This window comes from Epithele typhae (genome assembly GCF_022376455.1).
Source record: "Epithele typhae strain CBS 203.58 chromosome Unknown BXZ73scaffold_14, whole genome shotgun sequence".
Taxonomy (NCBI): domain Eukaryota; kingdom Fungi; phylum Basidiomycota; class Agaricomycetes; order Polyporales; family Epitheliaceae; genus Epithele; species Epithele typhae.
Window position 1 is genome coordinate 288,457 of NW_025954205.1, and position 26,500 is coordinate 314,956.

Here is a 26,500-nt window from a genome sequence, read left to right on the forward strand (position 1 = left end):
GCTCCCTACTACCAGGTCCACCACCACTTTCCTCTCCATTCTCCTACATCTCGTCTTCTCTGCAAGCTTCCTGCGCCGGGAACAGCGCGCCCCAAATGTCGAGCTATGAGGAGCTCTTTGAAGGGAGCGTCCTCGAGGTGATTGCACCTCCACCGTCGTTCGAGTTTCCGGCCAATTACTCGGGCGACAAGGCCGCCGAATGGCTCACTCATATGCGCGAGCCCATCGTCGACAGGAAGACAGCGTTTTTTGGTGTGTACCGCGCTTTCCGCCTTATTTCATCCTCTCATTCGCGCACCTCACAGACGAGAACCTCGACTTCCTGCTCGCCATCCGCCTGCCCCCGCCGGCCGACCAAGACCTCGTCAATGTCATCCCGTTGCCTCCAGCGAACCTGCTAGGGTACCTCACGCACCTCCAGATCTCGTACGAGGCCGCATACATCTCGCCCTCGTCGAACGCCCCGGACACGAACGGCGGGTCGCGGCTGTCGATGCCCCCGCCGCGCAACAGCTCGATGCAGCGCAACCGCCCCGGCGCGCTGTTGGCCGGGGGACCGTCAATATTTCCACCACACACTCCGCATCCAATCCCGTCCGCGGCGGAGGCAGACCTCAAGTACGTGCAGTCGCAAGGAACCCCGCTAGTGTCGGCGATCTGGGGCGAAGGAGAACAGAAAGAGAAGGAGGCCTTCGCGCTGCTATGGGATGCGGCGGAGAGGTCGTGGCTTGCGGTGTACAAGATGTCGATTTTGGTAGGTGAGTGTTCTTTTACATCTCGGCGGGGTGTATATGCGCGGATTTTGTGAGCCGCGGGATGATGAGGAACAGCGCTAGGGAGGGAAAGGTTGGCTTTATGCTGACCGACCAACGCAGTGTTCATGATCACCAAGGAGCCGGACCCTCTGCTTGCCATGACGGTGTCGACCACACTTCGCAACAAGCCTCTCGCTGTTACTCCCCCTCGCAGGACCCTTGCCGCTCTCATAGACTCCATCGGCGGACTGAGATCGGTCTCAGACCGTCTACTCTCGCCTACCTACACGAACGGAGAGCAAGACGATAACTCCGACAGCGAAGACGAGGACTTGATCTATGGTCTGCAAGAAGTGAACCTGCTGGAGGGTCTCACGACAGGTACGTTCCTTTACTTCGCCATGTCCCTGTATTGAATGACCTCTCCCACCAGCTCCAACTTTTGCGGAGGCTCGCAAGCGGCTGTCCATGCCCACGACCCGCCTGGGTACGTCAACCCGCGCCCACGCGTTCTCCCTCCCTCCCCTGCCCAACGCCCCTTCCGCGGACACCCCTGTTCCCTACTCTAGTACGACCGCCGAATCTTCCATGGGTAGCAGCCTGCCGCGCGGCACGACCCTTCGCAAGTCGTTCCGCAAGACCCTGAAGATGCACCAGGGCTTCCGCGTCCGCATGCGGACCGTCTTCGTGCCATACTTTCTCCTTCCGCAAGATCCGCAGAATGGGAAAACATCGAAGCCGCGGGCGACCCCTCGCCCATCAGGAGACTCGGACAAATCTGATTCGGACTCGGACATTGACGACGACATCCTGGAAGAGCGCGAGCAGCGCGAAGCTGGAAACGAGGAGCATACAGTCGTGTTGAGCGTCGAGGTCGAGAACCTCTTCGCCAGCTCGGCTTCTCCCTCATACCACTTCGAGGTCGAGCGGCTAGACGTTGCTATCAGCGGGTCTGGTGCGCGAGCATCGTTCATCGGATGGGGGTCGTATGGTGCCGACGTGTTCCCTCTACAGGTTGGCCCACGCGAGCAAGTCAACCTGTTGTATGCAGTTTCGTTTCTGCGGGGCCCGGACACGGACGAATTCTCGCTTGCACGGCCACCAGGTCTGGACAAGAAGAGTGGGCCGGGAGAGGAGCTCCAGCGCGCGGTAACGATCCACCTCATCGTACGACCGTTTGAGGAAGTGGAGGCCAAACCGTTCTTCCCAACCGAGGTCTACCCGTCGCGGTGGAATTGCGTCCTTGATCTCGCATCTTCAAGTATCTCCAAGCAGAAACGACAGTCAGCACAGATCGAAGTGGAAGACGAAGACAATCAAGAGTACTTTGTTCTGCCTACCCCAGCCTCGCCGTTCCCCACCGCCCCGCTTGTTCCTCCGCAGCGTACTCTCACTCCTCTCACTGTCAAGAGCGTCATCCCGCTCACCGCCGTCGCTGGCAGCAAGCGCCACACCTTCTCTGCCTTCGGCGAGACCCCCGCCGCGGAGTATGCCCGTCGGTCTCCTATGAACTACGCCAGCCCGACCGCGATGCTCAACCCCCAGAACCAGCCACCCGCCCCTCCCAACTCCAGTCCGACGCCCACCGGCCAGACGCTACCGATGCCGCACCGTGCATCCTACATCCCTCCCTCCGTCGCCTTCCAATCAAGCTTCCAGCGATCTCCTACAACCTACAATGCCCCTAGCCCGCCGCTGCCTCCGCCGCCACATGCTCTTGGAGGTTTCGCTGCGCAGCTGCTCTCCCCTGACGTCTCCGGCTTCGGCTCGGGCACTGCGCTCGCGTTTAGTCCCGATACGTCCGTGCCACGCACGCCCGCGTACCCTGCGTACCCTTCCTCGCCCGCTCCGGCCCCCACAACGCCGTTCTGGCAAGCGCCGATCTCGCACCAGTCCGGGCCCGCCGTCGAGCCCAGCGTCGACATCCGCCGCTCGCGCGGTGGCAGCGTCCCGCAGACCCCAGGACCGACCGTCGGCGGCTTCGGCACGCTCACCAACCCGATCGGCATGGCCGTGGCCGTGATCCAGCCACCGCCACCAGGGCAGCTGCCGCAGCTGAGCGTGCGCACGGAGGCGGATGGGCCGCTGACGCTGTCGGGGGGCGAGCCGGTCGTGGTGTCGGTCGGGCTGCATCTCGGGCCAGTGCGGAAGGGGCAGAAGGGCAAGCACGCGCACGGGACGGGGGAGCTGTACCCACTCGAGACGTTCACGCTCGACATCTTCGTCTTCAACCAGTCGTCGTGGACGCGGCGGTTCGAGGTGACGTTCCCGGAGGAGCGGCGGCGGCGGCGACGGCGGAGGGCGAAGAAGGATAGGGAGCGGGAGCGGGAGGCGGGTGGCAAGGACGAGGGGAGGCCGCCGGGGATCGTGCCGCTGGAGAACCGGGTGCGGATCGGGTACGTCGTTTTTTGCTCTGTGCGCACAGGGATCGGAGCTGAGCAGGACGACAGGCCGCTTCTGCCGTCGACGTGTCAGTCGGTGCGCATGGACTTCCTGGCCCTCGCGCCGGGCGTGCATTCGATCGACACGCTGGTGTTGACGGACGTCCAGACGAACTACCAGATGCATTTGAGGTGAGCAGCTTCCTGCTTAGCTCGAGTTGAGGCTGATCGGGTGAGCAGGAACGCACTTGATATTATTGTGCACGAGCCTCACCGCGAGGAGAGTTGATGTCTACTCGTAGTAGTTTATCTGTTGCAGTGGAGCTACCATCATTTTCAGGAAATTCCTTCTCGTGGGTATGATCTATGCACCTCGCTCGTATTGCAAGGGAAGAGACCGTCTGGAGCGCTCCGAGGAAGCAGGAGTTGAGGACAGCTTTTGAATGTCCCGGCGTGTCAACAAGGCAATCGCGCCCGTAGCCAGGTATTCGCACCTGAGAGAACATGACATCGTTCGCGGTGCTTTCAGAACCTGCGTTCTGTGGCTATATGCAGAGCGGTCGTGCCTAGAACGGCGCATATATCGATTTCTATGCATGCATGCGTATATATGCGTGGACGTGCGAGTGAAGATACGTACAGATGTCTAGGAATAACAATACGAGCAAAACAGCTTACAACTCCTTCCCTCACAGCATACATTTGGGTCTTCAATGCTCCGCTGCCTTGGTCTCAGCAGCCTCTGCCTCCCTCGCCTCCTTGACCGCCGCGATGACTTTGGCGTGGATGTCCGAGCCGGCGGCGACGATGCCGAAGTTTTCGCCCAGGGTCCTCCCGAGTCCGAAGTCGAGCGGGATGCCACGGCCGTCGGTGATCACACCTCCCGCCTCCTCAACGAGCACCGCGCCCGACGCGTGGTCCTGTCAACAAAGATTAGCTCCGCGTACAACCATGATGTACGGCACCATGGGGGCGGACATGCGCTCCTGTATGCGCGCATCCACCCCGAGTCGCGGATGGGATCAGAGAACTCACCCAGATCTTTTCCTTGTACCCCGACCCGACCGGCATGCGGAGGTACACCGCGCCATCTCCCCGCGCCAGCGCACAGTACTTCGCCTGGCTGTCCATGCGCACAGGAGACTTGGTGACCCCGAGCACCTGGGCGACCTTCTCGTTGAAGCTGAGCTTCGCGTGCGCCTTCTCCACGCTCTCGAGGAAGCAGAGCGTCTCGGGCGTCGTCACCGGGAGGATGAGCTTGCTCGCCGCGCCCGTGAATGGGTCCGAGAGGGGCAGCTGGTACGCGCCCTGGCCGGCGACGGCGACGAAGATGCACCCGCGGACGCCGTCGGGGTTCTCCAGCGAGACGGGCAGGTTCGGGCAGCCGATGACGCCGACGACGGGCTTGGCGTCGACGATGAGCGAGAGGCAGACGGCGTACTGCTCGCCGCGGAGGAAGCCCTTCGTGCCGTCGATCGGGTCCAGCGTCCACATCCCTGCGGCGCACGCTCAGCATCGTTGTCTCGTCTCCGGGGGCGCAAGAGGAGAGGAGGGGAGAGGGGTGCTCACGTCCGGTCTTGCTGCCGTTGTAGTTCCCGCGGTCGATCGCATCGAGGAGTTGCTCGGTGGTGCGGCCGTGGTCGGGGCCGAGCCCCCACTCCGCGAGCTCGCCCGGGACGAGGGGCGCGGTGAGGGTCTCGTTCGCGAGCTGGATGATGCGCTCGCGAAGCGCGGTGCCGGCGTCGACGCGCAGGTCCGCGGCGTCTTCCTCGCCGACGATCGGGTCGTCGGGGAAGACGCGGTTGAGGATCGTGTTCACGACCGCCTGGGCGGAGTAGTCGCCCACTGCGCACGGTCACCGTCCGGCCCATCGCAAGCAGAGCAGGGGCACTCACCGGTGACGGGACTCGAGTCCTCCTTCGTGACGGTCTCCTGCTTGACGATCTTGTTGAAGACGGAGGCGGTGAGCCCGCATGCGCGGCGGACCGCGGCGATGGCGATCTGTTTCTCGGCGGCGTATTGGGCCATTTTCGGTGTGTGTGGGTGGTAGGAGGTCGTCAGGTTATCGCGATGGGGGTAAATGGGACGTGCTGACCGGGGCCGCGGGCTTTAAGGCAAACGGGAGCATCGGGCGCGGACGAGTAAACGACGGAGGAGTTGTCAGTCACGCTTGTGCGACACGGGGCGCGTGACGGGCGCGTCGCGGTCCTCGCCTCGGTCCAACCACAGCCGCCCAGTTTGCGAGGGGGCTCACAGGATAGGTCAGCATTCCAAATTGTGAGCAGGCAGGTCACGCTTTGGATGCGCACAATTCGCGGCGGTCGACTGGATAGGAAGAGGTCACGCCGAGTGCTGAAAGCTTGCTAAGGCGAAGTTTGTGAGCCTCGTGCCCAGTTGTAAGTGCGCAGTGACAGTGTTTGACTCGACTTTTCACACAGATAGCCCAATAATCAATTCATCATTGTTGCATGCCGTGACATACTACGTGCGATGTTGTATTTTCTGGCGAGGCGTGTCTACGGAAAGCATTGGGAATGACGTCATTTTTTTCGCGAAACTCGCTTGCTGGCCCGTTGGGCGCTTGTACCGCCTTTCTTCCCACCCCCTCTGCAGTCGCCCGATTCTCTTCCGGGGTCACTATATGCGCTTCAATCTCCTTCTTCCAAAATGCGCGATACGTTTGCCATGAATTGCGCCGTTCGACCCCTCAAGCTTCAAGAGCCTCGTTTCATCGGCGGTAACTCACTACTGGTGTACGTACGTCGTTGTATGCGCTTCTGAAGAGCCGTACAGGCATGCTTGCGTGTTGCTCGTCAAACGCCGAAAGCCTTTGCCACCGGCGGACGTCTTTGGCAAGGAATTCAGACACTCCAAAGAACACCGCATGGACGTCAAGCGCGGATAGCAGAGCCTCGCGGTCCCCGACCACACATCCGCTAGGTTCGCGCGTCATTCTCCGGCGTTCCCTCCGCCCCTCGCATTGGTTGCATCCGCGTGTGCCCCTCTATGTGCAACATGCATAAGGACCACCTTGAGAAACCGCCGCGCCACGACGCTGCCCTCCATGAACCGTACTTCCACACCCTTTCCTTCCTCGCCATTCGGATCCAGACCGACGCCCACTTCGTCATTCCTTCCACCACAGAGCAGTGTGCTTTCTATGCATACCGCACTACTAGGCGCTGCCTACCTCCTCCCTCTCTTGACGGCTCTTTGGGTGTATTGGCGCAACCGTACGGATCATATCTCCATGCATGTGGCGACAGCATCTCATCATTCTCTAGACGAAACGACTTCCACCAGTCAACTTAATCCTGTGGCTCCCGTGGTCAAAGAGGTTGTCCCCGATGCGCTGGAAGCCGTTTACTCCGAGTTCGAGAGACTCGTCGAGGTTGCCCACTCACCGACAACCGTTAGCAAGACATACTCTGAGGCAAGTCTGATTCCATCTCACGTTCCAGAGACGCTAATCCTGAATTCCGTGATCTCAGGGCGAACATCCTCGCAGCCATCTCCATGAAGAGGTTTCATCGGAGGTAATCGGTGCGGCGGACGTGCACGAATCGCGGGAGACTCGCGCTGAGAGGGCGTTGAGCACTCTGCAGGACGCTATGGTGAGTGGTCTTTGTGTTTTCATCAACGGCGTCTTCATGTATGATTTCCCAGCTCCTTCCCGACCTACTGTCCAAACTCAAAGCACGGGACGATACCATACAGCGGATGAAAGGTCGCCGTCGGGAGGATGCGGAAAAGCGCATTCAGGCCACATTGCGCCTCGAAGTAAGTTCTTTCACTGTGGGCTAGGTCGCGGCTGAGGACTCACGAGAGCTCAGTCCCAGATCCGGAGCCAGTTTGGGATCATGACGCGGCAGTCCCAGGACATCACGGAGCAGAATCGTATCGTCGCGTCACAAGATGATGAGATCGCCACGCTGAAGGCAACCATTGCGCTCATGAGAGAGCAAGCCAAGGAGACCGAGAAGAGGTTTGCAGACTGTCCAGCCGACTACACAGAGTCGCAAGAGCGCTTCAGCAGTCCAAGTGATTCCCCGCCGCAAATCCAAGACGATGAGACGTCGATCTTCTACGAAACTAAGCGGGTGTCTACGCCCCGCGCACGTGCACGGTTCCCTCCGGAAGCTCAACCCACGTCTGCTCGCGAGCACTCTTCGTCGCCTGCAGATTCCGGCTCTCCCACCCGGTCAAGATCAAGGCTGCTTCGTTCTGCCCCACCGCTGCGGATGCCCTCATTCAATCTCAACGTTAAGAGGCGCTTCTTGAGCCCTACATTCCAGTATCTCCACATGCAGGCATCCGTGCTCACCTCGTCTTCCATCATGTCGCTCGTCAAGAACAACGTCTCCGACATGCGCACTCGCTCCGCTAAAGTGATCAGCTTCAGAAACCCGTCACATCCATCTGAACGCTTCGACGCTCCTTGGGAAGGATCCAGCGAGAACTCGGTGTCGTTTCCCAGTTCCACAGCGAGCTTGCCCAGCATTTCTCTGGGGAGCGAACTGTCGTGGGTGCAGAATGTCGGCGACGCCTTTCACTCCAACGCCGCGTGGGACGGCCACGAGCGGGTTTCCGACCCCTACCTCGCGCATAGTACGGCCTCCACCACAATCGACAGTAATTCGACATCGTCCTTCGAATTCGGTGATGACGCACAGCATGTAGCGACGCCTCCAGTGACTATCCCCTCCTCCACCGCCGCTGCCGACGTGACCCCTCCCCTACCCTCGCGCGACTACGCAGCGGCCCGCCCGCACCTCCCCGCGTCGCTGAGCGCGCCCCTTCGCGGGCCAGGCGTTGCGAAGGCGACGGTCTTCGCACCCGTGCCTTCGCGCGGGCTCGGGCTCCCGTCGTCTCCACCGCGGCCTTCTCCGCCCTCCATTCCGCGGCCTCCTCCGCCTTCCATCCCCGCGGCTGCGCTCTCTGCCGTAGAGGAGGAGCGCGCGCCTGCGCTGACGGGACCGACGCCGGGCAAGTGGCTCAGCGGAATTCCGCGCATGGGACGCAGCCGGCGGGTCGCGTTCGCGAACTTTGCGGATGCGTTCACTCCCTCGGGGTACAAGGAGAAGGAGAGGACGAAGGGGGCTGGGAAGGAGAGGGAGAGGGGAGCGGGCCCCGTTGATGCCGAGGTGGGGTCCTCACGCGTCCTCTCCATTTCGGGGTCGCGCCTTCCACGGCGCGCGCCGTTGAAGAGGCCCGTGCCGGCTGCGTTTGTGGAGGAGTGCGATGAGTAGTGTTGATTCTTCGATTTGACCTTACGTTAGGATCCGTGTTAGACTTCTGAGATCTACTTATATGTATGTCATGATGCACCCGCTCGCGGAAATGGGTCATGTGACTCAAGTCAACATCAATGCGCAACTTGCAAGAGGCGCCGAACCTTCTCTCATTCCAGTGTCCACACCCAAGCATGCTCGTATCTGCTGTCGTCTCTGGCACTACGAATTCAATCTGTATGGAGTCCGCAACGCATTTCCGGCGTCCTATCAAGCCAGGCTAGAATTCTGAGGTCGTGTCGCGTCCTCGTCGTGATATGCACCTTTTTTGATGCTGCGATAAAAAGCTCTGGTACCGACGTATCCCCTCTGGTTGCTTCCTACCCACCCCAGACCCCGTCATGTTTCACCAACACCTCGTTTTTGTGCTCACTCCCATCCGGCTTCCTCTTCCGACCATCTGGGAAGCAATATGCGCCCTAATCCTCCTTTGCTGCCTCTACCGCAGAACGCAGACCGCCAACGACCCCAAACCGCGTTCGGCCGAGGTGAAGGACGGGCTGGTATCTCCAGCGCCGAGGATGGGGAGGGAAGGCCCGGGAGACCCTCTCGAGGCCGTCTCCACCGAGCTCGAGAACCTTGTGCGTATGACGAAGACGACGACGGGCTCTCGCGAGGTACGGATTTCATTGGTTGGGCATTATTTTGGAGGAAGCTCAGACGTCCTCACTTTCCAGGCCCCTCGGAGCGTCTTCTCGGCCAGCGATGACGAGGAGTGCCCACGAGTGCTCGGGACCCCAAAGCCGCGCAAGCTCGATGTTGGCGGTCCGCACGAGACGGGCTCGGAGACGGGCTCGGAGAGCCGGCTTGGCGCGGTGGCGAGCCCGGAGGAGTCGGTGAGTCTGTCGCTTTCGCTTTCGCGCGGTGGTCGCAGGAGACGATGACGAGCTGCCCGCAGCTCGTCGCCTCGCTCCTGTCCAAGATCAGGACCCGCGATATGATCGTGCAGCGCTTGAAGGCCCAACGGCGGGAGGACATGGACAGCCGGCTCCGCACGACGGTGAAGCTCGAGGTGTGTACCGCCTTCAGCGAGTAATCGCGACTTACCTACCCCTCTTTCAGGCGCTACTCCGAGAGCAACTCAAGATCATGTCGCGCCAAGCGGACACGCTCGAGGAGAAAAAGCGCGAGCTCGAGGCGCGCGCCGACGAAGTCACGGGCGTGCGGCTCCAAGTCGTTCAGCGCGACGAAGACATCGCCACGCTCCAGCTCCGCATCGTCCGCCATGAAGACGAGCTCGCGGTTCTGCACTCGGAGAAAGAAGCGCTCGCGGAGCAGCAGTCCGCGGTCGCGGCCGCGCACACGGACGAACTTGAAGCCGCGGCCGCTCGCGTAGCGGAACTCGAGGCCGTCGTCGCCGCCCGCACCTCCGAGCTCGACACGCGCATGGGCGAACTCGAAGCGTGCACGGCGTTGCTCGAGGCACAGCGCAGGCTCGTGGCGCAGCACGAGGACATCGCGGCGCGGGCGAGCGAGCGTGCGCACGACCTCGAGCGGCGGTGCGCGCGGGGAGAGCTGGAGCTCCGCACCGCGGTGGTGCGCCTGCTGCGCGGGGACGTCGGCACCGCCGCGGAGATCACGCTCGCGCGCGGGTTCGTGACGCGTTCGCGCTCTGCTACCGTCACAGGAGGCCCGGTCGATGTTCCGGCACGCCCCAAGGGACCCGTCCGCGCTCAGTCGGTGTCGTTCTACCCACAGCCCGTCGTGCCTGGTGTTCTCGCGCCCGCGGTCGTGACGGCCAAGGTGGACCTTCGCGGGCGGTCGGCGCGGAAGCTCAGGGTGATGGCGAGACGCCTTTCTAGTCCCACTGCGAAGCAGTCCAACGCAGAGGTTGCTTCCGCTTCTGATCTCGTCCCCGACCCCGAACTGGTTTCCACCTTGGGACAGCCGCTGTGTACTGTGGACGTCGCTCCTGGCGGCGATACCAATGGAGGGGACAGGAGTATAGATTCCTTGGGTAAACAAGCTGAAGCAGGCACCAGTCTAAGCAGCCACTCTCGACTCGCCAGCAGCGAGTCCGATGCAAGCACGAGTCCCGCGCCGGAAGAGAACGCAACGAGCAAGAGCCCGACCTCCGAGGAGGAGGAGGAGGAGGAGGAGGAGGAGGAGGCAGCTAGCAGTACCTCTGAAGATGTGCATTCGCACGCCCGGGCGAGCCCTCCTACGCCCATACGCACTCCAAGCAAAATCTCCCGCATCCCCACCTTCTCCCCGCGCCCAGAAGACCTTGCCCTGTCTGGTCCGTATGACGTTCCCCCGTCCGCGCCTGCCGCAGCCGCGCTCCCGGATTCCGCTTTTGCCTCTGCGCCCCTGCGCCCGCCCTTTTCGTCGCTCGCGAGTTCAGCGCCGTCCCCGTTGCCCGTGTCGCGCATCCCCGCCATGTCCGCCATGCTCGTCTACGCCAGGCGTTCCCTCCCGCTCTCCTCTCCGCTCTCTACCCCCCACAGGGCCCTCGTCACCTCCCCGTCACCACCGTCCTTCCAGTCTCAATCCCGCTCCAATTCGCAGTCCCGCTCCAATTCACAGTCCCGCTCAAACTCGCAGTCTCGCTCCCACCCGCACTCAACCTCGCAGTCCTCTCCTCCAGACCCCGCACGCTCCTCCATCGCCGTGCGCCCCTCCGCCCATGCCGGGTACGCCGACCCCCGCGTCCCCTACAACCCCTACGCCGAAGCCGAAGCCGACGCCCACCGCGGCTCGCGGTCTCTCGCCAGCGTCCTCGACGACTTCGACCCCTACACGGCCGCGGCCGCAGCCGTCGCGCCTGTGCCTCCGGGCAGGTGGCCCGGGCCGTCGCGCCCGGCGTCGTCGGCGTCGGTGAGCTTCGCGTCGACCGGGAGGGCACCGCGCGCGTGCGAGGAGGCGGCGGTGGCGAGCATGGCGGGCGGGTCGGTCGCGCCGTCGCGCATGCCGCAGCCGTTGTCGCGCAAGAGCGGGCTGTCGGTGCCGTGGCGCGGGTAAGGGCGGTCGGGGTGCGGGATGAGGCTCGGGCGAGTGTCTGGGTGCGGTTGGTGTTTTGGAGGACTGTAAGGCTGCGTGTCCGGTGTGAGAAGTGGGAGAGTTTATGAGCATGCAACGAACTTTTGTCGAACCGGGATGTTGTGTATGCCTGCTGAGGTAGGATTCAAGTCAGTACCAGAAGGCTTCGGGGCATGGGATTCTCTGCAAGCGTCCGATATTGACCAACCGGGGACGCGTGGAATCCCGTGGACGGAGCCTGGCTTCGAACGTCCACCAAGTACTCCTTCAGACGCTCGCGTTCCTTGTCATGCGCAGTTTGTGTCCTCTCTGACAAGACACCGCCTGAAATACGATGTCCTACTTCTCGTCGCGAAGGCTGCCATACAAGGTCGGAGACGAGGGACTCGGGGTTCTACGCGGACTCGCAGACGTCGTACTCCCACTCGTCGCCGGCGCGTTGGATCCCGCATCTGGAGGGGCAGTTACATAATCAGCGCCGGATGATGCCGGAAAGCGAACACCAGCGTTTTGCTTCGCCGTCTTAGATTACTTAGGCCCACGTATGCTCCCATGCTATGGACGATATCGTGTCCGAGGCCGTGCAGAGCAAAGCCGAAGTATGATGGACTCGTGTGGAGTGCACTCCGTAATAACTCGGTGAGCGTGGCACTGACACATTGATTCTGTTGGATGCAATGGTAGCTTGATGGTAGCCGCCGGAACCTTCGTCGACATCAACCTTAAGCTTGTTGCAACCAGGTAGATAGCGATCTTGCGCAGTTTTTGTGCCAGAAGTTGCTGGCCCCAAAATGTAGGGTGGCGTACTACTTTTTCTCTTCTGCTTGTCCGTATTATCAAACCACTCCACGAGGCTCCCCACGGAGGCATTATGTGTGGGCACACGAAGGACACAGGCGACAGGTGACTATCATAGTTTGATAGAACCCATGTCGAAGACCACAGAGTCCATCATGTTTACCACGTGCACCCGGTATATATACGTCCCCGGTATGATCTGAAAGCACTCGACACATGATGAACCCTCCATCTCACTCGATAACAGTTCTCCCCTTGGCTGTCCCGGCATTAGATTATACACTGGGAGTTCTCCTTTTGTGCACAAATTTTGGGATGTTGTGAGTTTCTACTGGAGTGTCTGAGGTCGCCTACGCTTACCTTCTGGCAGATTGCATGGGTTTCTAATCCATCAGATTTTCACATATTTCAGGACATACAATGACGACAAACGCTTCATCAAGATATGGGCAAGTCACACTTTGACATATATACGTTCAAATATCGACCTTTACACCCTCTTCAACGCTGCCAGGTTGTTTTCGTCTTGTGAGCAGTCGTTCCTAACGGGAACTGAGTTTGTAATGTGGAGCTCACATACGCATTTGAAGCTTGACTGAGACATACACAATCTGTATTGCGCTCGAGGAAACGTGCGATGAGAGACTTAGTACCCACCTTACCCTTGCTGACACCACTGTTCAGATATCACTACACAATAATGAATTGGGCCAACCCGGCCGTCCTAGACGAGCAAATGCACCCGTAGGTCTCAGTCATCCTCTTGCCCCGAGGCGGACGCTCATACATGCTATGGAAGTGCACTCAGAGTACGTATTCATCGGTATACAACTCTATCGCCTCTCATGAAGCTACTCACAGCTTTTGACTGCAATCGCGGTAAGATCGTTTTTATTTTTGCACTGCTCGCCGTGTCCAAACCGGTATATACTGTCAGACTTTCACTCCAGTCTCAGTGGAGATGTGGGTCATTGTCCCCTTCTACGATGTGCCCCGGCTTATATTTGTGTCGATAGCTTCTTCATGCGCCGAGTCTGGCTTCGTAGGCACATTTCCTGCATATCTCATGTCTTCATTGCTCACCAGCGTTTTCAGTAGGAGCCCAGTTCAGACCGCTCGTGGTAGTCGCTGTGCGTGACTAAGACGTGGGGCATGCGTGCACATCTGACACACTGCTGTCGTAGTTTGTTTTCCTCTTGGCGTTTTACGGTAAGCCAATAAACCCATGCCCACACTTGTTCATTAGTTGAATTATAATCCAAGGATGCTTCTTAGGTGTGTACGATTTCATGCGACCATCCAACAACAAGGCTCTAATACACGGTACATAGCTGTGACCATCACCGGGTAAGACCTATCGACCCATTTGAAACTGACATGCGCTCAAAGTTCTCGTCCGCTCTTCTGCAGATTTCACGCGCCCAACCTCGCCGTGTGGCTTCATAATGGCGCGGTGAGACAAGTAGGAGAGGGTCGCTGAGAATCAGACTCGCTGACCCTGTTTCAATGCGCAATCATCCCAGTTCCTCGTAGGCGCAGGAAGTACCCTTTTCATCAGGAAACGCGAAAACCTCCTCCGGCTCCCCCGTGATCCCGAGGGAGTCGGATGAGATGCCGGAGATCCGGCCCTTTTGGGAGATCCCGATCTCCGGTTATCACCCATGGGAGACGTCCGTCTCCCCTACACGCCCAGTCGTCCGGTATAACTCAGGATAACCTTCGGCCGAAATATCCTACGACATCACCGCGATGTCCCGGTGATATTTGACTGGAATTGCTACAACTCATATCGGCGCCCATATATCTAGTTTGTCTCATTCGGATGTCAGTTGATAGCCCTCGCAGTGTTGTGCCGCTTCGACCTGCTTCGTGCGCCGCGGTAGCGGCTTTGTGCTCTGATAAACTGTGAAATTGGTCGTTGCGACTACTGACGCAGACCAACACGTATAGTATACAACTACAGGGCGCGGTCGTAATATAGCTACCAGAGGAGGGACGCAGCAAATCGATCATCGACGGAGCCATCGGATAGGTCACAGAAAAGCACGGCAGAACGGGTGTGCACAACACAGGAAAGCAACGTACGACTCACGAGATAAAGGTAGTTCGGCCCCGGGGCGGAAAAGAGGATGCACAAGATGAAGATACAGAAGGGGAGCTGAGGGAGTTCAATACCGGTAGGGTCTGGCGGTCGAAACGGACATCCGGACTCCCAGGGAGCGAATGCACGACTGAGGGATATACTTAGTCCGTGGACCAAGGAAAAGCTGATCGAAGCACATACCTATGTAAGAGAGGCTGCGAGGATAAACTTAGGGAAGTGGCGAATGGGAAGTGTGCTGGCAGGTAGTGGTCGAGAGTCATGTCGTAAGTCCGAAGCGCCAACACTGGTGCGCTGTGACTCGCGCGCGCATGGTCAGCGCTTCGGACTTAGGCTTTGGCTCTCACCACCACGTCCGCTCACAGGCCCGTTTTTCCTCATATCCCTCAAAGAATACAAATATATTAGCTTAGCGCGGAATGTCTAGTGAAACAACGGCCATGATCTAACTCCCGACCCGTGTGAAGCCTGATTCTGACTGAAGGCTGCCACTCATTGTTGGAGTCCCAAAGGGGACACCGGGTTGGTGTCGCAGACATAACCCACTGGGCACGTAGGAGCAGCTAAACGATATCCGAACTGGAATATCCTAGACACATTCCGGCGTGGCTCCGGGCACATCGCAGTGCCGATACCGTGGGGCCATCACTCGGATATGGAAGCGGTCCCTGCACGATCTCCAGAAGGACAAATCCAGTCGATTTATCCTAGGATAAAACGGTCGATTGGCCGTGTAGGAGCTTCGGTCTCCCCCAGGAGCAGTCTGTCTCCTCCAAGACAGCCCGTCTCCTCTGTGTCTCACCGATCCTGGAAGCGCTGCGCGTGAATGGGCAGAGCGTTCGTCGTGTCCGCGTCACGTCGCGCGGGCGTTATAGATGGTAGCGCGGCCGCGTCGCGTCGCGCGGGCGTCGTGGCTCGTCGCGCGGCAGTGTTGCGTCGCGCGTCGCTTGTCGCGCATCGCGCGGACCTCCTGATGAGCTAGTGTGGGACTTGTCCTTGATTGCAGGGCTGAACAGGGTAGATATATACCATGTAGTAACATGCAGTATAAAGGCTCGTTGGCACAGTGGCATGAACGGCCACAAGTGTTTTTGGGTGCGGGGGTTCTATCCCGTGCCCACGCATTTTGCTTGTTTTTCCACACTACCTCACCACGGTGTTGTGAAGCGTAACTACTGATTTATTTTCACTTCTTGAAGAACAATAACATAGTTGTGGAGGGGATACCCAGGTTGGGCGGGGCTTTGTGGATGTGAAGTGCAAAAATGCGTGGGCACGGGATAGAACCCCCGCACCCAAAAACACTTGTGGCCGTTCATGCCACTGTGCCAACGAGCCTTTATACTGCATGTTACTACATGGTATATATCTACCCTGTTCAGCCCTGCAATCAAGGACAAGTCCCACACTAGCTCATCAGGAGGTCCGCGCGATGCGCGACAAGCGACGCGCGACGCAACACTGCCGCGCGACGAGCCACGACGCCCGCGCGACGCGACGCGGCCGCGCTACCATCTATAACGCCCGCGCGACCAGCTATGACGCGACGCGTATGCGGTGGCGGGGTGCAGGTGGGATTGGTTCATCTTGTGCTAGACAACCCTCAGAGAGACACGGTCTCCTCGGTGAGCCATCAGGAGATGCAGTCTCCCCCATGGTCCCACCAGGAGACGATGTCTCCTTCGAGGAGCTGCCATCTCCTCTGAGACCCTGGCGGAAGTACCTTCTCCAGAGGGCGACGGCATCTCCCACGTGCCCGTTCCGGAGGTGCCGTCTCCCACGACTACCATCAGGCACTCCCGGAGATCAGGCTCCTCAGGGAGATTCAAGCGTTTCCTGATGTTCGAGATAAACGACATTATAATCACAAGTGTGCTTGTTTATGTACTGTACAAGAATCGCTCGGGAATGCGCCGGTAAGTTGTGAGAGAGCCCGATCTCAACGGCGCGACCATACTAAATTTCTGCGCAGAACTGATTCGGTGATCGACCTGCTCATCAAGTACGCGGTCACGACTGGTCAGTTCCAATCATCGTTGCATCCGAGAAAGAGAGACGAATAGTGTAATCTCGTTCATAGGTCTGGTGTTGTGGTAAGCCCACTGAGTAGACTGTCTACTGCACGAATTATGCTGATACGATAGGCAGCTTTGCCGTCGGCACAGCCATCATCATCGTGAGTCAATTCGTTGTATCCGCTGCCCCTCTGTTTCTTCGCTCTGGTCATACGAACGTCCCCCCTAGGCGTTCACCCTACCAGACACCATGATATGGCTCGTGGGAGACGTCGTCATAAGCAAACGTATGCCACATTCCATCCTGACCCAGTCAAAGTTGCGATTGACCACATTTAACAGTCAATGCTTGTGTGTTCCTCGTCACGTACGGCCCATGCATTCACCGTCTCGTAGGGCGCGTCGGACTGATCACCACGGCTTGTGCAGGCTGAACGCCCGGCGTACGCTCTTGGCCGAATTCGACCACGCGGCGGACACTGCGCTGGGAGGCGGACCCCGCTTCGCGAGATCAATCGTGTTCCAAACGGTGACCAGTCGTCCCGAGGTGCGTCCATGTCTTCATGGTGTATGGAACAAGGAATGAACGCGCGCCGCCGACAGGCCATGGCCGTGGAGCGCTCCATGGAAGGCGCACACATAGAGCTTAGGTCGATGCGTGCCGGTACTGCAGTCGTCGTGGGTTCAACGGTCCACAGCTCGGATGTTACATTCGGAGGGGACGGCAAGGTGTGATTGCTAGAGAGAAACACGCTCGTACGAAACTCAGTATGCAGACGAGAGCCGTGTGGATCCCGCCGGCGATGAGGACCGAGACTCTCGTGGAAATGATTCCGCATGGCTGATGAGGCATGTCAGCTTGAGCGTCAGCGACCGTGTCTCCCTTGTGACCCGGGGAGAGACGCGAGAGGAAACTCACTGGTCCCATGAGCCCCTGGTCAACGCGTCCTCCTCAAGTGACACCGCGGCCACCCGGGAGATTCGCATGTCCCACTTTCCCCGCGAGGTGAGGAGTGGCACCTCCACCGGGGACCGTTTGACACGTCGGGTGCCACTGTGGGCGCCGTTCCGTCGCCCTGTTCGCTGGAGAGCGCTCAGGGCGGGATGCGAGAGCGATTTAGACAGCAGCAGGGAGATGGTCGTAGGTGGGATGGCTCTGGGAACCGCGTCGCGCGGGACCCCGACGACGAGAAGGCCGCCGGGTGGGATGGGCGAGCTTTTGCTGAACAGGCCGAGCTTCTGTCACGTCCTCTCGTCGCCCCAGGCGACGAGCGCGAGCTCCCACATTTGGTAGCACGCCGAAAGTCGGCGCCGCAATAGGACATATCTCGCCGCAAAACGTCCGAAAAGCAGATGGTGATTGCAGGAGGGAGCGTGCGCATAGAAAACTAACGGACGTGGAGGCGCACCTTTCGCGATGAGCTCGAGCGTGACGGGCTCGGCGACGCGCATGCGCTTGCTGGAAGAGCGGCACGCGCACCCGGGCGACTAATGCGTGCTCGTCGTGGGGCGCGTCCAGAACCTCGACCGAGTCGCCAGCGCGCCGGCGAGTCCGCCCAAGATCGTCTCCTCTTTCTCCGACAGCAACGCGAACCCAGGCGTGTGCCGGAGCGCCTGAAAGACCCCTTTGTCGGTCGTGTACAAGTATGCGAAGGGGAGACCGTCCGTCGTCGCGTCCGTGAGCCGTTACGAAGAGCGACTGGAGGATGGAGGAGAGTGAGAGCTTGCACGCTAAGCTGCAAGTGTCCACATACGATATGAGAGCACCGCGAGAGGCAAATGCGTCTCCTGTCTCGGCGAGGTCACGGAGATACTTCGAATGGGTCGCGCGCACTGTTAGGGAGGTGGTTGGTCCTCGTCGCCCAAGAGTGCCGCCTCCACGGCCATTCCACCGTTGGACATATCCCCGGGAGTGAAGCGCGCAGATATGTCTCTTACAAGGAGCTATTAGGACACGCACCCGTTTTGCATGGTTCTTAGGTGGGTATTTCTTCCGGAAGCCGATGCGAGGCAGGAGAAGGTGGGAAGACAGAGTCCGAGCCTGCCAGGGCTCTCGCCGACCCAACGGGCGCTAGTACAAATTGTCGCTCACACGTGATATGGTCGGGTTGTGCCGCGAGCTGAGACGCAGAGGACCCGTGCCGGCCAAGCGTGGCCGTCCACCTCCCATCATCGAGAAGCTGGCCGTGGGCGGATAACATCAGGCCGTACAGAACGCGAAGAGCATCTACCAGACATCGGTGAGCTAGTTTGCCACCGACGAAACAGTTCTGCTCACAGCCATGTGCTGCTTCTTTCCTGGGCGTGGTTTTGGCCAACACGCCGGCCAGAGTTCTCCGTTATGAGGGCTCGCGAGTCCAGGGCAATCCAACCCAATTCTACCTCAACTGTGACATGTTTGAACCTTCGGTCACGGACGGTTCAATGCGGTGCCGCACATCATGCACCTTGGGGTGGGGTTTGATATCGAACTCACAGCAGACTTTCAAAATTGTCGACGGAATCTAACACCGCTGTCACCGCTCACACCGGCGTTTGGGAGGAAATCTGCTGGATGAATGCCACATTCGCTGGTACCTATCGACGACACACCTCAAATGAACTCATGGTGATGCGCGTGTCTTCGAATCGGCGGCGGTGTTTGGGGGCATTCTCGTTTAGGCAGGGCCACTCCGGCCATGTCCGCACATACTCCTCCGGCTGGAAAGGTACGTGCAGAGCCGCGAGCCACGTCTCGTTATCATAGTTCGATCTTCTTGAAAGGGCTGATCTGGAGATACGCAGAGTGCTCCGGTGGTAGCCGCTGCTGTGCCATTGGGACCCTACTTAACCCGTCTCAGTAGATGACCCCTCAGCGTCACCGTATTCGACATGGATCCGTCTGGCGTCCCTACTCTTTCCGCTTCCGCACCTCGGCTTATTCCTGCTGTGGACAACACTCTGGGTGCCTTCCTTGTCGGTACCAGCATTTCTCTGCTGTGAGTTTAACCAGTCGATCATACTGCTCCCGAGTTAGATCCCCATTATGCGCATCCCGCCAGCTTGTACGGGCTTCTGGTCCACCAGGTGTTCCACTATTTCCGGACGTTCCATGACGACAAGTCTTTCCTCAAAAAATGGGTGCATTATCATCTTGCGTATCCGGTGAACTAGATGCTAACTACCTCGTGCATTAGGTCGTTTTTGTCCTGTGAAGCGTTCAGTCGATCCGTAATTCGCTTGGGAAGTTCATACCCTCTTTCCACAGTGTCATAGAGAGTTACGTCATCGGAGTATCTCTTCAGCAAGTGTGAGTTTTATGCTGAACTTGCTTGCATCGTTTTGTCGCTGAACAGATATTCCTAGATACCATTACACGATCACCAACTGGGCTAACCCATTCATCTTGGTGGAGCCATTCCAGCCGTGAGTGTAGTTCCGTTGTCTCTTGAGTCTTTTATAATATATTCTTATGCAACGTGACGCAGTATCGTCAAGGTGCGTAGTTATCAGTTTCCTCACCTTCTGATCTCATATACGCAACCTTCAAGGTGTTGCCCGCGGTCGCGGTAAAATTCCTCGTCCGTTGAGACGCGTGGAGATTATTCTGACTAGGATCTCTTCCAGGCACTCACTCCATTGTCGGTGGAGATGTAAGTGCTTAATGCGCTGACGCCCCTGGATAGTACGTACGCAGCTGATTCCTGAAAAATGCTCCACTGGCAGGTTCTTTGCGCGCCGAGTTTGGTATCGCAAGTCACTTCTATACTTTTCACTGAACTTCACATCTAACTTTTTACGTCCTCAGTGGGTCCGCGGTACAGACCGCTCGTGGTCATCGCCGTAAGTAGTACGGTCCAAGGACCCCATGCACGCTGTACCGCTGAAAATGCATCGTCTCAGTCCGCTTTCGTCCTCGGCTTCTATGGTGAGTGAATCTTCGTGTACATGTGCGGCAAGACTTACAGGCATACATTTCGTTCAAGGATCCTACTTCGGTGCGTAATCTACAGCAACCACTTCAGAAATACCTCTCTCAATCATCGCGCAAAGCCATCGCCGTTGTCAGGTGGGGAATGACGATTTATACTACGTCTGTCCCGCGCTCTCTGACGTGCACTCGATCGCAGCTTCCACGAGCCGACCCCAACCGCCTATCTGCATCGGAACGAGGTGACACACGCAAAGTACCGTCCTCAATTCCTTACTCACCGTTCGACATCAGTGGCTATCCGGAATTGGCGGGGTATCGCTGGAAGTGGGCGACCTGATCACGTCGAGCACGCTCGTGTACGTGTTGTACAAGAGTCGCTGTGGCATGCGCCGGTAAGTCGCTTTCGTGCCATTCTCGGATCGAAGGATTGATTCCTTCTACAGTACTGACTCGATCATCGAGATGCTGATCAAGTACACGGTCACAACGGGTGAGCACTCACTCTGGTGGTGTTTAGCACGGCGTTAATCGGGCATTATTCTCCCGCAGGAATGCTGCTGTGGTGAGTCCATCGTCAGATGTGGGGTCATGAACCCGATTGATCGCGTGTGTCCCTTGTGGCATCACCAACGCAGCATCTGCTCGAGTGTTACAATCGCCATGGTATGTCCCTTTGAGGAAAGACCTTAATATCACGTCTCTGCTCTAATTCTGTTGTCTCGTGCTCCAGGACTTCAGATTCTCGGAAAACATGATCGGAATGTCCGCGGACGTAGTCATTACCATGGGTGTGTTCACGCTCTTCTCCCTTTATGAACGCCTGAATTCTCAGGCCGCAACAGTACACGCCTGCGTGTTCCTCGCAGCGTACGCCGAACTTCCGTTCTACACATCCCGGTTCACGTCGCTGAAACACACGCGCGCAGTTTGAACTCCCGAAGTGTGCTCACGAGCCTGGACAACGCCCCGACGTCCGTTTCCAAGCCTCAGCTGGACGCCCTCGCCCGCTCAGCCCGGTCCGAGATGGTCTTCCGAACACCGGAGCGTCGCGCTGAGGTAGGTCTGTCCCGGCAGGTGCGGGGACCTGATGTGCGTTGAGCGTTGAACGACTGCATGAGCAGGATTCCACGAAGCACGCGTTCGGCGGTGCGCGATCGGAGTTGACCTCGATCGCGCCGCTCTCCACCGTTGTGCCGTTCAGCCCGGACGAAACGTGTGGGAGTGACAGCAAAGTCTGATGTATAGCGGCGGAGAGTTCTACTCAGGCGCTGTGAGGTGCGTCTACTATCTCGCGCTTTGGACCCGTCTATCTCGATTGACCTGCACACTGCCAGTGGAAGTGCGACAGGCTGTGCGCTCTTCTGTTGATGAAGGACTTTGCCGGACAACATTTGCAGCCCGTTGCACGGATCCCATTTGCTGTCGTCGCGATATAGGAGATCGTCTCGGAGATCAGGCTTGGACAGACCTTGCGTAGAAAGTCTCGATGTGTCGTGGAAATGCGCCCAATGCAGAGATCACATACCCCTGCGAAGCAGCGGCGATACATCGTCGTAAAGCCTCTTTTCAGGCAAGTTCTTCTCGCGCGCGCTATCTCCACGCCGCACATTTTGTGGTGGTGCCGAATTCTTCATAGGGTTTCCTTGCTTACGCTTGTGCACGTGTGATGGTACTTCACATTGGGGCCTTAGAGCGCCCGCTTCGAGCGGCCGTCAACATTTCAACCGCCGACGGGTCAGCCTGGTGTGCCATGTACGTCTTCGCTGTGGGTCAGATAGTCCGAACCATCAACACCCACTGCCGGATGCTAGACCGACAACAAATGGGGCTGAATTCCATAGATGGGGGTGCGACGTACATGGCGTTGTCCTCCGCGGTCCACGCCTCGAAGGCTAGCTAACTTCTGGAGACAGGCCTGAGAAGGGCCCACTGAGTCTCCCGCTGAAGAAGAATGCTTACGACGCACGCGATGACCACGGTGCACTGGGTGGAAAGGCGGGCGGTTGGAAAGCTCACCGGCTTTGCGAAGACGTGGTGCAGTTCGAACTTCGACGAAGATGTGCTTGGCCACAGTCAGCGGATGCACAGCGCGGGAGTTTCTCACCAAATGCGGTAGGCAGATGGAGGACGTAATCAGGGCCGGTCTGTTCCAGGCGCCGGGGCCGGCCGCTGAAACGGCGAAGCACGCGGCCGTGAGGTTTATCCCCTCCCATCGAGAAGCTACCAGCTGACCGGCCAGGTTGCGAAAGGCCTCACAGGACGCGAAGAAGGATAGAAGTGAGCTTGAATGACAATGGTGAACCACTTCTACACCCGCGAAACACCTCAGCTGCTGACAGCCCCGGTCAGCTGCTTCTTCCCTCGGCATGGCGTCCGAAATCCAAGTTCTGCAACTTGTTCAGGCTCCCGTGGGGGCTCACTCCATAGCCCAGCCCTAGGCAACATATTCAAAAGGCGGTTTGAAGTGTCAGGTGAGTGCTATGCGCCAGAACCCTCAGTCGTCAGAAATTCGTGGATCGGTACGCGCGTCACGCTCCGTAGATCACGCAGACAGTTCTGACGAGTCTGAACTCACAGGGAATCCGCTGGACACTTCGACGGGGTCTAACACCGCTGTCACGGCGCACTTCGATGTTTGGACCTGCTGAATGAATGGCGGAGTTAGCTGTTACCCATCAGCACATCACTGTTCACCTCACATACGCTCATGTTCTTGTTGGGGTGTACCGAGCTATGTACTCGGACACGCTTTTTGGATACGAGTTCCGCTACATTGGAACCACCTCCGCCATAAAGGTACGCTGAGAGGTATGCTATATCGTTATCATAGTTTGATCGTCTTGCCCGGCCCAAGGTCCTGAGAAGCTTCCAATATCCCGCTCTTGAAACTATACTTAAACCGGTCGCAACGGTACACGGAGGCGCATCCCAACGCTACCACGCACGGACGCTGCCGCATTCAAGTTCGTCATGGATCCACCCAGCGCCGACTTTACGGCTCTGCCTGTTGTCCTTTCATCCATCACTGCCGCTGTGGACACCACCTTAGGTGCTTTACTCCTCGGCACAAGCGTCTCGCTTTTGTGAGCTGTATCTATGAATCCAGACGGTTTTCCGTACTCAATACTCCCCGTCAGTTTGTATGGGCTTCTCATTCACGAAGTGTTCCAATACTTCCGAACGTTCCATGACGACAGACCCTTCCTCAAAAAATGGGTGAGTCAAACTTTCACTTTCTTCGAAGATTAGAACGCTAAGAGCCTCGCGCACCAGGTCGTCGCCATCTTGTAAATCGTTCAGCTACCCCGCGCCCAGCATTAAATGCTAATGTCCTTCGTAGCATTGTAGAAACTTATGTGGTCACCGTAGCTCTCGAGCAAGTGTGAGTCGTGAGCGATCATTTGACGTTATTGCTGCGATTCTGAATCGCGAACCATAGTTATCATTACACGATCACCAACTGGGCTAACCCGTTCATCTTGGTCGAGCCATTTCAGCCGTGAGTGACACCGTCTTCTCCTCCATGCGGAGTTCTCACATGCCTCGTGGTAGCATCATCAAGGTGCGTCATGAGGAGCTTTGTCGGAACGTTTCCTCACGTACGGAATCTTCAAGATTCTACCCGCCATTGCGGTACGATCATTCATCCATCGAGTTACTTACACGATGTTCTGACCCCATCTCTACTAGGCGTTGACCCCACTATCGGTGGAGATGTGAGTACTCAATGCGGTGATATCTTTCTTTATACTCACGGGCAACTACGATTTCGCCGGAAGGTTCTTTGTGCGCCGGGTCTGGTATCGTAAGTACGCTTCTGTCTGTTGTAGATCTCTGCGCTACCTCTACTTTAGTTGGTCCCAAGTACCGGCCACTCGTCATCGTCGCTGTAAGTAGCATGGCGCAACCACGTACAGTATCCTCTGGCCGCTTACAATACCCAATCTAGTCCGTTTTTGTCTTCGGGTTCTACGGTGAGGTATCCCCTCCTGGATGCAGTTGCGGCTTCGCTCATAGTTTCACTACTCTTCTAAGCATCATACGTTGGTGAGCCGTTTACACCAGCTAGTCCGGGAACACTCCGCTCAACCACCACGCGCAGCTATAGCTATTGTCAGGTGAGATGAGTCGGCGCCCACCATGCCACTCGGACACTTACTCGACGGCAGCTTCAACGAACCGACCCCAGTTGCATATCTTCATCGGAACAAGGTGAGGCGTGCCCAGTGCCCGTTCTTACTCTTTTCTCACAGATCGCGTCATTTCAGTGGCTCTCGGGCTTAGGCGGACTTTCCTTGGAAGTGGGCGATCTAATCACCTCGACCACGCTCGTATACGCGCTGTATCAGAGCCGCTGTGGAATGCACAGGTGAGTCTCCAGACAAGCTATCGCGCGCCGGTGAAGACATCCTCTTTGCAGAACGGATTCGATCATCGATATGTTGATCAAGTACACGGTAACCACAGGTACGTGCCTGCGTTCGTTGCAGGTTTCAAGACGCTGACGACATATTCATCGTCGTGCAGGAATGCTCTTATGGCGAGTGAATACTCTAAGCCGTCACACATTGTCGATCTGACCGTACTCCGGGGACTTTTTCTCACAGGATATGCCTGAGCGCAACAATCGCCATGGTATGTAGTCCCAGCATTTGAGCGACTTATCTGACTACGTTTCCTCGCGCCCTAGGATTTCAGGTTCTGGGATAGCATGATCGGAATTTCCGCAGACATAGCCGTCACTATGGGTGCGTCGCGATCGCCCCTCCTCATGTGAATGCCTGACGTCTCACGCCGGGCCAGTGCACGCCTGCGTGTTCCTTGCAGCGTACGCGCGACCTCCGCTCTCGCTATCCCCACACCGTTCACCCCTCTGATATGCCCGACACTCCCCCAGATTGAACGCCCGCAGCACGCTCGCGAGCTTCGACGACGCACCGACGTCGATCTCCGGCAAGCCGTGGACGGACGCTCTCGCGCGCTCCGTGCGGTCGGAGATGGTGTTCGGAGGGCCCAGGAGTCGTGCCCAGGTACGTCTGCTCGCTCCAACCGTCCTAGAATACCCGGTGAACGAACATCGAACGCCGACGCGCGCAGGACTCTACGAACCAGAGGACCGACGGCGCGCGATTCGAGCTCAGGTCGATGGAGAGCGGCGCGGCTGGGGTCGCTTCGGAGACGCCCTACAGCTCGGATGGAGCTTTCGGGATGGAGAGCAAGGCTTGATGGCTTGGGTCGGACGGGCAGGCGTTCGGAGAGTCGCGAACTATCTTCCGGATTTTATTTGCGAATGACCAGAACATGGCAACACATAACACAGGGTGCGAACTCTGCAATCGAAGGCAGATCGGTACGCTACGAACTGGATAACGGTCCAACATACCTCTACGCTGAATCGTTTGCCCCTCCGACGCGTCTCTAGTCGCCCTCGGCTGCCGTGCTGTGTCGTTCGCCATCTGCTTGAATCGCCTCCGCGTGACTGCCGATCGCGTTCGCCGCCTGTGCTGACGAGGATATTCACCTTCGCTGTCTGTGCCGAGGGTAGGCTTGCTGTGTGACGCGCAGTGAACGGTCCGATGTGAGCCACAAGCAATACGGCCACCAAGGTAGCACCGGTGGCAGGGAAGCAAGGCTCGACAAGCTCGCAGACGAGGGCAGCAAAGAGGCAGCGAGAAACGCCTGGACGGCGAACGCCATGCGCCCGTGGGCCGTGGCCAAGCAGCCGCTGAAAGAGAGCAAGGAACACGAGCACGAAGAGGACAGTGGGCGGTGTCGGCTGGCGACAAATTTCTAGCCTAGCCCAAGTAGCGATTCGAGTAGTGCGCCATCCATACAGAGCGCAGTAGATGAGGGCGAGAGCGGAAACGGGGCACAGGCTCGGTCAGTGCGGAGGAGTCAAGAGGGCAGCGAATGTGACAAATTCACGTCTAGTCACAGCCCCGTGATGCAGTCACAAGAATGGGTCCGTGCGCTAGACGAGGAGACGCGCGCTTCGGGGATCCAGAGAGCTCTCTGGTCGATGACCTTCGTGAGTACTCCTGATTGTTCTTTAATCCTTCGGACCGATACATGAACGCGGGCATACACAGGAGAGATCGTACTTTCGGCTTGGGCCCATGCAGTGAAGAGCAGAGGTGGGGCGCTCTGCTCAGGCGTTCAAGATGCGTATACCTTTCGGGTACTAACATTGAAACTGCATATTACAATCGGCTGAAAACATGTCTAACCGCCGTTTACATAAATCGAGCATGTTTCTTGTGGCCAGGA

At 58.2% G+C, this 26,500-nt stretch overlaps 7 protein-coding genes across 7 annotated transcripts; 6 read left to right on the forward strand and 1 right to left on the reverse strand.

The window, feature by feature from the left end:
* Positions 1-95: 95 nt before the first annotated feature.
* BXZ73DRAFT_44359 (TRAPP trafficking subunit Trs65-domain-containing protein) lies at positions 96-3,425 on the forward strand (the record flags this gene model as incomplete). Its single annotated transcript, XM_048019324.1, has 7 exons — positions 96-252; positions 306-758; positions 876-1,136; positions 1,189-2,774; positions 2,829-3,151; positions 3,206-3,328; positions 3,374-3,425. The coding sequence occupies 7 exons, from the start codon at positions 96-98 to the stop codon at positions 3,423-3,425; spliced, it is 2,955 nt and encodes a 984-aa protein (XP_047879460.1).
* Positions 3,426-3,846: 421 nt separating this feature from the next.
* Positions 3,847-5,164, reverse strand: BXZ73DRAFT_44562 (3(2),5-bisphosphate nucleotidase HAL2; the record flags this gene model as incomplete). The annotated part of the gene is made up of 4 exons (XM_048019362.1): positions 3,847-4,056; positions 4,172-4,632; positions 4,706-4,981; positions 5,032-5,164. 4 exons carry the CDS (start codon positions 5,162-5,164, stop codon positions 3,847-3,849), a joined length of 1,080 nt encoding a protein of 359 aa, XP_047879461.1.
* Positions 5,165-6,151: 987 nt separating this feature from the next.
* BXZ73DRAFT_99890 (uncharacterized protein) lies at positions 6,152-8,385 on the forward strand (the record flags this gene model as incomplete). The annotated part of the gene is made up of 5 exons (XM_048028152.1): positions 6,152-6,287; positions 6,421-6,548; positions 6,628-6,750; positions 6,803-6,916; positions 6,970-8,385. 5 exons carry the CDS (start codon positions 6,152-6,154, stop codon positions 8,383-8,385), a joined length of 1,917 nt encoding a protein of 638 aa, XP_047879462.1.
* A 383-nt stretch (positions 8,386-8,768) lies between these two features.
* On the forward strand, positions 8,769-11,388 carry BXZ73DRAFT_99891 (uncharacterized protein; the record flags this gene model as incomplete). Its single annotated transcript, XM_048028153.1, has 4 exons — positions 8,769-9,044; positions 9,105-9,263; positions 9,326-9,439; positions 9,490-11,388. The coding sequence occupies 4 exons, from the start codon at positions 8,769-8,771 to the stop codon at positions 11,386-11,388; spliced, it is 2,448 nt and encodes an 815-aa protein (XP_047879463.1).
* A 4,571-nt stretch (positions 11,389-15,959) lies between these two features.
* BXZ73DRAFT_99892 (uncharacterized protein) lies at positions 15,960-17,055 on the forward strand (the record flags this gene model as incomplete). The annotated part of the gene is made up of 8 exons (XM_048028154.1): positions 15,960-16,024; positions 16,278-16,324; positions 16,386-16,398; positions 16,454-16,481; positions 16,550-16,607; positions 16,663-16,687; positions 16,750-16,867; positions 16,924-17,055. 8 exons carry the CDS (start codon positions 15,960-15,962, stop codon positions 17,053-17,055), a joined length of 486 nt encoding a protein of 161 aa, XP_047879464.1.
* Positions 17,056-19,191: 2,136 nt separating this feature from the next.
* Positions 19,192-21,471, forward strand: BXZ73DRAFT_76335 (uncharacterized protein; the record flags this gene model as incomplete). The annotated part of the gene is made up of 17 exons (XM_048022395.1): positions 19,192-19,298; positions 19,362-19,464; positions 19,576-19,609; positions 19,656-19,725; positions 19,788-19,797; positions 19,851-19,880; positions 19,915-19,952; positions 20,124-20,142; positions 20,203-20,227; positions 20,260-20,297; positions 20,525-20,625; positions 20,677-20,723; positions 20,783-20,795; positions 20,869-20,896; positions 20,964-21,100; positions 21,160-21,289; positions 21,355-21,471. The coding sequence occupies 17 exons, from the start codon at positions 19,192-19,194 to the stop codon at positions 21,469-21,471; spliced, it is 1,047 nt and encodes a 348-aa protein (XP_047879465.1).
* A 1,732-nt stretch (positions 21,472-23,203) lies between these two features.
* On the forward strand, positions 23,204-26,027 carry BXZ73DRAFT_76336 (uncharacterized protein; the record flags this gene model as incomplete). The annotated part of the gene is made up of 19 exons (XM_048022396.1): positions 23,204-23,316; positions 23,371-23,449; positions 23,483-23,520; positions 23,574-23,615; positions 23,673-23,732; positions 23,786-23,795; positions 23,924-23,949; positions 24,013-24,038; positions 24,088-24,122; positions 24,151-24,207; positions 24,487-24,602; positions 24,654-24,700; positions 24,761-24,777; positions 24,841-24,868; positions 24,964-24,981; positions 25,037-25,061; positions 25,131-25,263; positions 25,554-25,583; positions 25,779-26,027. 19 exons carry the CDS (start codon positions 23,204-23,206, stop codon positions 26,025-26,027), a joined length of 1,149 nt encoding a protein of 382 aa, XP_047879466.1.
* Between the last annotated feature and the right edge of the window lie 473 nt (positions 26,028-26,500).